The 8,847-nt window shown below is 42.4% G+C and overlaps 1 protein-coding gene across 2 annotated transcripts in view; it reads left to right on the top strand.

The window, feature by feature from the left end:
* LOC138958296 (uncharacterized) overlaps window positions 1–5,694 on the top strand; it is a 41,899-nt gene extending 36,205 nt beyond the window's left edge. For both annotated transcript variants that reach the window (XM_070329406.1, XM_070329405.1), the window contains one exon: window positions 916–5,694. In XM_070329406.1, the coding sequence (XP_070185507.1) occupies window positions 916–1,618 (703 nt within the window). In that variant the 3' untranslated portion in view covers window positions 1,619–5,694. The remainder of the gene's footprint in view (window positions 1–915) is intronic.
* Window positions 5,695–8,847: the final 3,153 nt, after the last annotated feature.

Genomic DNA, 8,847 nt, shown 5'->3' with positions numbered 1-8,847 from the left:
TCCAAACTCAAATTTTTTTTTTTTTTTGTTGTTGTGGTAAAGGACAGGGTGAGAAAATGAACAATAAAAACGTGTGAAAACGAAAGTCCGCTGACGATTTGTAAATGTGTTGAGTGTCTTGTCTCTATGTATAGTGAATCCAGTCTCTTTGCGCGATTTTTAAAGTTAGTTTTATTGGTCTACATTTGGGGTAAAAAAAAAATTAAAAAAAAAATAATAAAAAAAACCTACCTACCGACCCTATTTTTTTTAGCCATGTTACCAGAAACAGACAATTTTTTTTTTTTTGGCCTAAAGCGCAGAAATAAGGGGATACCCTGCTCAAAGCACTGTGCTATGACAATAAAGTAGTTACAACAATATTAACAGTGCTTCCATGCACTCATGCATGCAGGTATGGTCACACGCACACAAACACACACAAAGTCTATTGTAACACTGAACTATAATGGATTATGAGGCACACACACGCATGAACAAGTCAAACAGTTTTTACTCTATGGCTGTCTGATGGAGAGATTTGGAAGGTTTGAGATGGAGGGGCCAGTGACGAGAAAAGTGTCTAAATCTGTAAACTGAAAGTCATTGAAAGTTGTTAATTGATTTAGTTTGTATTTTATCTGCAAAAAAGCTCAGAACTTTGCAGAGACAAATGGAAATAGGGTTAGGGTTAGTTCTCCTCTTGATATCGAAGAAAGGGGGAAGTGGGGAGAAAGTGTGTAAGCCTAGAAGTTTCACGTCTTTTAGAAGCTTTCTGTCTTGTATTGTCAGAAGTTGATTGTTTGACCCATTGTTGCAGTGTGTCAAAGAAAATGTTCCATTTGTATGTCATATTTTAATGGACGGACAATAGAGTGTTGTTATTGTTGTTTATGAACAAAGACAATGCTCAACTTCAGAACTCTTGTGTTTCAGGTATAAGTACAAAAATGCGTCGAGACAGCCAGCCGTGCACTTTGACAATCGCACCAACTACACCAACCACGCAAATCGTGAGCCGATGCCTCCTCCCCCGGCCCCCCACGCCTCCCACGCCTCCCACCCCCGCCCCGTCAGCGATATGTACCTCACTCCCCTGGATGTTGGGGCCATCCCATACTACGAGGAGGTACAGAGACCTAACGGAAAGGCCTCGCTCCTGCAGAAAGACTCAGAGGCTCACCAGGGGTTGCTATCGGCAACTCCCACTGGAAGCAACGAAATGTTGCTGGGAGCTTGTGGCGGGGCATCACCGTTCGATCTTGACAGCACGACCAGTGACTCGACGCCCTTGGTGTCCGGCACGTCGGAGGGAACGCTGTTTTTGGGTCAGTCTGCGGAGAGTCTGCACAGCATGTCCGGCAGCCTGACCATCAAGTCCAGCAACGTGAACAATGATTACGTCGATATGAACGGCAGCCCCATGGTGACCAATCGCTGCAGTCGCGAGACGGAGCCCTCGTCTAAACCCAAAGGCGAGCAGGAGTTGGTCCCTAAGAGCAACGTCGACAGCAGCAAAGGTGTGGATGGCAACACAGCTGTTACCGGCGAGGGCAAGCCTAACCCTGGCCCTGACTACGGCAATCTCACCACCTCACAGACTGAGCGCTCTGAGAACATATACCTGCGCCTCTCCTGAACGGCTCGCTGACAGCTTACATTGACAGGATGCTGACAGCTTTCATGACTAGGACACTGACAGCTTACATGAACAGGAGACCGACAGCTTTCATGAATAGGACACTGACAGCTTTCATTGACAGGAGACTGACAGCTTTCATGACTGGGACACTGACAGCGTTCATGAACAGGATGCTGATGGCTCACATAAATATGACACAGACAGTTAACAGAAAGCAAAACTGGTGAAGATTTCTCGTCCTGAAAGAAGTCGGTTACAGCAATCTTAACACCTCACCGTCTCGGCACTGTGAGAACGTGTACCTTTGCTTCTCCTGAGCGGGTTGCTGACAGCTTTCATGCATAGGACACTTCTTCTTTGTCTGCGTTGGATGAAGAACAAAAAGGACATCGACAGCTTCCAGGATTGGGATGCTGACAGCTTACAAAGAACTAAACTGGTGAAATTTTCATGCCAGAGCACTAAGTCTGCTAAGTTGGTTCTAGTCCTGCATTGTATTAACTCCGCTGAAGATTTGAAGCACAGCTTCAGCAGAGAAAATGGGTTTTAACAAATGTGGACTTTATTGTCGTCAGCTTGCATGGCTTAAAACAAAACGGTGGAAACGGGAATCCACTTAACAATTGGCTTGACATATACAATTACAGTGGATGTTCCAACCTGAAGATCTTCGTTCTCCAAAAAAGACAAGATCCAGTATTCACTGACGACAGGTTGTACAAGCTCCACTGACTATTTCTGTGCGTTATCAGCTTGCGTGACTTATACAGGGGCCGGGTAACTCAGTTGGTAGGGCACTTGACTTGTAATCCTAGGGTCACTGGTTTGAATCCAGTCTGGGACGGAACTTTGGGCTACAAAAACGCTTCTCTGTACAGGGAAAAACTGATACCACCGTTGTAAGTCTTCGTTCCTTATCCTGGACTTAGCCTGATCGCTACTGGATTGATTGAGAGGGTGGGGGAGAGGGTAGCAGGAATAGAGGTGGGTGATCAAAGTCAGCTGAGCACAGTGCTTACTAGCGACCGAATAATACACATGACATTTACATCCTACAACTTCATTCGTGAAACCTGCAATGAAATGGAAAGAAAAATGAATGCTGTGTCTTCAAAGGGCCTCTTTATGCAACTGTCGTTTGTATTTCGTGTCTTTTTTTTTAGCAATACTTTAACTCCACCTTGTTTGGGGAACATGTTTGGCAGCAGTTCAAAGTATTTTTATTCAACAAATTTGAAAGATTCAGTTTGAAAGTAACAGCTTTTTCTGTGTCATTGCTCAAAACAAGCTGTTTTTGTTCGTCAGCTGTGTAAGGTTAATGTAGCTTGTGAAAGAAATAATCAAATTTTGAAGATGATGAAACATTTAAAACAAAAACGATCAGGGCCGGACTACCGGGGGGGTTATGGGGGTTGCGCAACCCCCCCCCCCTAGCCTAAACATGTACCTTACTTATTTAATTTTTTTTTTTATTATTGCTTATTTTATGCCGTTTCATGCAAGGAGCGACCATTTTCCTATCTCAGAATATGACCTACCCGTCAGCTTCAGGGGGCTTTGCCCCCTGACCCCCACAACGAGGGGGGGGGGGGGGGGGGGGGGTGGGTGGGTTCTAGGGTTTTCGGACCCCCCCCCCAGCCAAAAAATAAAAATATTGAATGAGGTATGCATTTCTTTATTTTACATTGAGTTTCAATTTTTGGGGTTTTAATCAGTGACAAAATCTGCTGCCTGAAACTGGTAATGATCATCCTCAGAATGCACCAGATTGCACCATTTTGCATCCTTTTTTTCAAAATTTTCCGGGGGGGCATGCCCCCGGACCCCCCTAGCAAGCTAGGCGCTTCGCGCCGTCGGCTCGGCGCTTCGCGCCTTCACACACATATCTTCACAATATACTTTTGACAAAAACCAGTCATAAAATGAGCTGATCCGCCCCTGCCGCCAGGGGGGACATCCCCCTGGGCCACCACTGGCAACCACCCCCCCTCCTCTTCGCCTAGTCCGGCCCTGACGATGAAGGTTATTTATGCATTGTTTATCAACATTTATAAGACAGTACACTTGCAGGGCCATCACGAGGCTTTGAAGTTATAAAACAAAATGTTTACAACGTACAAGCACTGAAAAGACAATGAGAAACTTGAGAAGAGCGTGTGAATGCGTTGCCTTCTGTACTCTAATAAGCATGACTTAACTTTTGTGTTTGATGCATTGAAAGCTGACAGCTTATTTTGTTTAACGATTGAAAAAATCAAACTGTGCAATATTATACTTCAATAATACATGTATTTAATACTAGATGATTACCCGCTTCGCCGGGAAGAAGTAGAGCCGAATACCAGGCTGCGCCTGGGACCCGGCAAAGCCGGGTGTACGCCGGCTCTGCCGGGTGTACGCCGGCTTTGCCGGCGCACGAAGGAAAGGAGATAAACGCGCAAAACACTGGAGACCTTCTAAAAATAGTAACGTGCAGTGACCTTCTGAAAATAGTAACGTAGTAATGGGAATATGGATTGACGCCACACGGAGGAAGGGAGATAATCGCGGCTGAAAACACTGGAGAAGATAAGGAAGAGTTACTGGTAGTGGATCCCGACAAAACAAAAAAAATCGGTTCAGCGCGCACAGCGCTGCGCGCTGAGAGCACGTGTTGAAATATCTCATCGATGAGGTTGTGTCCGGGGTGTGGCTGAATACGGTGTCCAAATTTGAAAAAGATCCACCGAGAACTTTGGCCGTGCATCGCGAACAGACAGACAGACACTAGTCGTATATATATAGATGGTGCTGTATGTATGTGAACTTCAGTGTAATTCCCAGACTCATACAACAAGAGGTCAGTTGGAACTGGACTAAAAATATATATATACAAATAAAAACAAAACCCACATGTCCTGGCTACAAAAACATTGTTCTGTCAGAAGACCTCCCTCATGTCAAAACTGTTGGACAGTCACCTGACCAAGCGTCGGACAAAAGTGTCACATCAAAAGGTGACCAAAGACTGAGGCATGGGAACAGCACTGGAACTGTATTTGGATCTTTGTTTTGTGCATGCATGTGTGTTAATCCTAGTGTACGGTATTCCTGGTCAGCCGAGAGACACATACTTCTCAGTTGATGGGCAAGGAGACGATCAAACATTTCTTTTTTGCACGAGTGGAATTTTACGTGTATGACCGTTTTTTACCCCGCCATTTAGGCAGCCATACGCCGTTTTCGGAGGAAGCATGCTGGGTATTTTCGTGTTTCTATAACCCACCGAACTCTGACATGGATTACAGGATCTTTTTCGTGCGCACTTGGTCTTGTGCTTGCGTGTACACATGGGGGTGTTCGGACACCGAGGAGAGTCTGCACACGGGGGAGTCTTAAAATGGGGGTAAATTTGCAGAGGTTATGAACAGGAAATCTGAAATGACTAAGTTTTAACAGGGAGGAGGTCTGAAAAAAAGAGGGTTTTTTTCAAAAAGGGAGGTTCCACTGTACACATGTTAATTAGATACAGTATAATCAAAAGGTATTCGGATCCTCCTCTAAGTAGGAAGTTTCAATGCCAGTTAATGTTTTAATTATAATCAAACATGTGTAGACATATTTTTAGGACTGAAGAAAGGTTTGGGTAACGGACGATCTTCGGAAATAACTCTTGTCACGTTTTTATGGGTTCTGGAAGATTTGCTTTTCCTTGTTTCCATAGAAACCCTGTGGCAATTAAGCCTACAAGGTCAAGTATAGCTGAAGAAAAATTAGGCAAAGCAACTCTTCCACAATCCATAAAAAAAAGTAGAGTTTTCAGAAATCGTCTATTCTGCTGTAAAAACATGTCAGTGCTTATGAGTATTAATGTGTGTGTGGAATTTTAACTTCAGAATGAGTAAGTCAATGTGATATGTTAATTAGCTTTTAAAATTGATTTTCAGTGAAGTTTTAACTGTCACTCAGTGTTACCTAACTGTATCATGCTTTTGAAATCATTTTGCATGTATGATATTGTAGCTGGTACTTGCACTCGTTACCATTGTACTGTGCACAACGTTCTAGTGTAAATATACAAAATTGTCTCTGCATTTTGAACTGTATTTTTTGTACCTCAAAGGGTGATATCAGGGCGGTGCTGCTTTGACCAGACCTGGGAACCCCTGTTTTGCACTTCGAGTATTCTCAAACAAACTTGGTGTATTTTCAGAAAAATGAGCGTACTCCACACAGCGTTTGAACATCCATGATTAAAACATGCCTCACGCGCGTCCGTCACACCGTTAATTAAGTTTACCTATACATTTAAAACAAATGTTTTTTTCAATGTTTACTGACAAAAACTGTAATCATGTGACAAAATACTGGATCAGCTTCGGGATGGGCGTGTGAAGAAAAGTTGTCTAGGAATTTTTCTCGTCGTATTTTTTGTCCACTGACCGTACTGATCGTATTCTCGACAATCATGCGTACAAAATACGGCGAAATCGTATGGGTTCCCAGGTCTGTTTGACATTTAACGTGCGCCACACGCAAGACAGAAGTCGCAGCACAGGCTTCATGTCTCACCCAGTCACATTATTCTGACACCGGACCAACCAGTCCTAGCACTAACCCCATAATGCCAGACGCCAGGCGGAGCAGCCACTAGATTGCCAATTTTAAAGTCTTAGGTATGACCCGGCCGGGGTTCGAACCCACGACCTCCCGCTCACTGGGCGGACGCCTTACCACTAGGCCACCGTGTTACGGTTTTTGAACTGTATTTGGTCTTTAAAATCGGTTACATCCATGTGTAACCATCAGTCATTTGAACTGAAGCTCACATTGCACTTGCACACAGTTAGAAAATGGCCTCCACATTTCAGATACTTGTGTGACTGAAGTGAAAACTGTATTCATGTTCTTATTTGGGCGATTGCAATATGTGAATCACTGCCGTGTGAACGACTGCAGTATAAACCTATATAGTATATTTGTAATATTTGTACAAAGAATAAGCACATGGAAGTTTTCCTTTTTGGAGGGTGCTGGAGGGGGGGGGGGGGGGGGGGGGGTCAACTTTCACAGATAAAATCTGTACTTGGAACAGTGCATTTATAATTTCAGTCATCAAGCCTTGTATTTTGTAAACTAATTTGCAGTGTGTGTGTGTGCGTTTGACAGGAGAGAGAGAAAGAGAGAACTGCAAAACGACTGTGATCAGATAATGCAACATTTGTGTTGTAAATAATCAATATGAGAATAGTACAGTGGTACCGGTGATGTGAAGCCCCTCTGATGAGAGGACGCCTGCTGTTGTTCCTTTGTGTATTATCCTTACTAAAACGTACGCTCTAAACAGAAATGTTTCACTTTTGAACACATTTCTGTCAAAAGTTTTGAACACATAGACATCTAAACATATTTATACTAGCAACATAGGCACACATAATAAACTCATGTTCATTTGAACACTTGTGAACAATGTGTGTGACTTTTGCCAGTAAAACTATGAACTATGTCACAAACTGTTCAAAACTTGTTACAGAAATGTGTTCAGAAATGGAACTCTTCTGTTTAGAGTGTACCTGTCATTAGAGGCCACCTGCAATATGGGGACACTTGGCTGATCCCAAGGGTGTCCTTTCATGGCAGGCCCACACTGTATTATACTGTGTACATTTCCCAGTGCTATAGGAATGTTTAGGATCTGTGTGTTTTGTTTTTACCTTGACTTGTCCTTGGGATGTCAGATTTGACCAATGCATTGTTGACCGTGTGTCCTTACAGCTGGAATGTGTAGGTTGAAAAGTTTGACTGGAGAGAATGATCTCGTACTCGGGATGGCACACTTTTGTGTGAGGTGTTACTGATGTAAACTTTGCCACCAAAAAAATATTGCCCACATTTTTGTTCCTCAGCTAAAAGATTCATACCGTGTCATGTTATTCCAGTTTTACTTGAAGTACCTCCAACATGTCAGCTTGGCATCCTGAAAGTTTGAAAGCAGTCCAGCCGATCTTTGCTGAAAGACGGCACTCTTTGTTGTGCAACCGCTCAAAACTCTCTTTCAAACCTCCTTTTATTTACCTCTAAAGTGGTCCACAGATTCAGTTAGAACTTCAAAAGTATGCAAGTGTGTCATATAGCCAAAACAAGCGTCTGTCAGGGCATAGAAAGATTAAAATAAATGACACTGGTAAGAATATTTTAGTTGAGGTACAAGAAGTGGTACAATACTTTTGTGTGTGCAAAGTTTACCATGGTGATTGGTCTGTCTGCATTTTGATTAGGATGTGAGAGTTTGTGGCTGGTTGTTGTGCAAGTATTCAGGATTTTGTTCCTCCGTTACTCATTTTTGTAAAACAATTCCATTGTTGTGCCAAAGTGTTGGAAGCAAAATCCATTTTTTTAATTAATTTCATATTTTGCAATTTGTTCATGAAAACGCAACATTTTAAATAAATGTAGTGAACCGAGAGCAGTCCCGTGTATGTGTGTGTGTGTTTCTGTGTGTGTGTGTGTGTGTGTGTGTGTTTGTGCTGTGTTTGTGTGTGTGTGTGAGTTTATCTCCGTAAAACTTTGTTCACTATTCACAAAATCACAACCATCGAACACTGGCACTTTTTTTTTTAAAGGATTCTATATTTTATTGAGAAACTATGCATTAAATATTGCCAGCATCAAACAGAGGAAACATGCTAGCTTTTAAGAAACTATAGTTCCCAAGAGTGAGATTCTATCATAGTTTTCTTGTCATATGCAAAGCTCCATCTATATAACTAATTCAAGAAATGTTGATTACACACTAAGTTATCTCTGAAATATAGTTTGCTTCTGGAATGGAACACTTTTGAGATAGCATCCTATACCTTAAAAATAATGAAGGTGAACATAAAGGCTGCTGGTCCATTAGTCGTGAAAGTCATTCTGTCTTCCAAGGAAGCATTTGAATGTACATGTACATGAACATAAGGCAGTCTTGCACATGATAATGCTGCATGTTAAACATTCGGTATGCCATTTTGTTTTTGCAAGTGGGATGAAGAACTGACTGCAAGCAGGGTAATTAACCACTTCACACAAAGTAAAATACAGAAAAGTTGTTAAAGCTACACAAAGAAACAATGACATCAAAAGACAGAATTAAAGTGCAAGAGCAGTCGTTCTTTTCACGGACATTTTAAACAGTGTAAAAGTACATGTATATCACAGACACAGCAGAATGCCAATTTGTCCTGAAAAGAGCACGTAAATGTACA

This window comes from Littorina saxatilis, linkage group LG2 (genome assembly GCF_037325665.1).
Source record: "Littorina saxatilis isolate snail1 linkage group LG2, US_GU_Lsax_2.0, whole genome shotgun sequence".
NCBI classification, from domain to species: Eukaryota; Metazoa; Mollusca; class Gastropoda; order Littorinimorpha; family Littorinidae; genus Littorina; species Littorina saxatilis.
The sequence above is the reverse complement of the archived record's forward strand: the minus strand, read 5'-3'. Positions and strand labels throughout refer to the sequence as shown.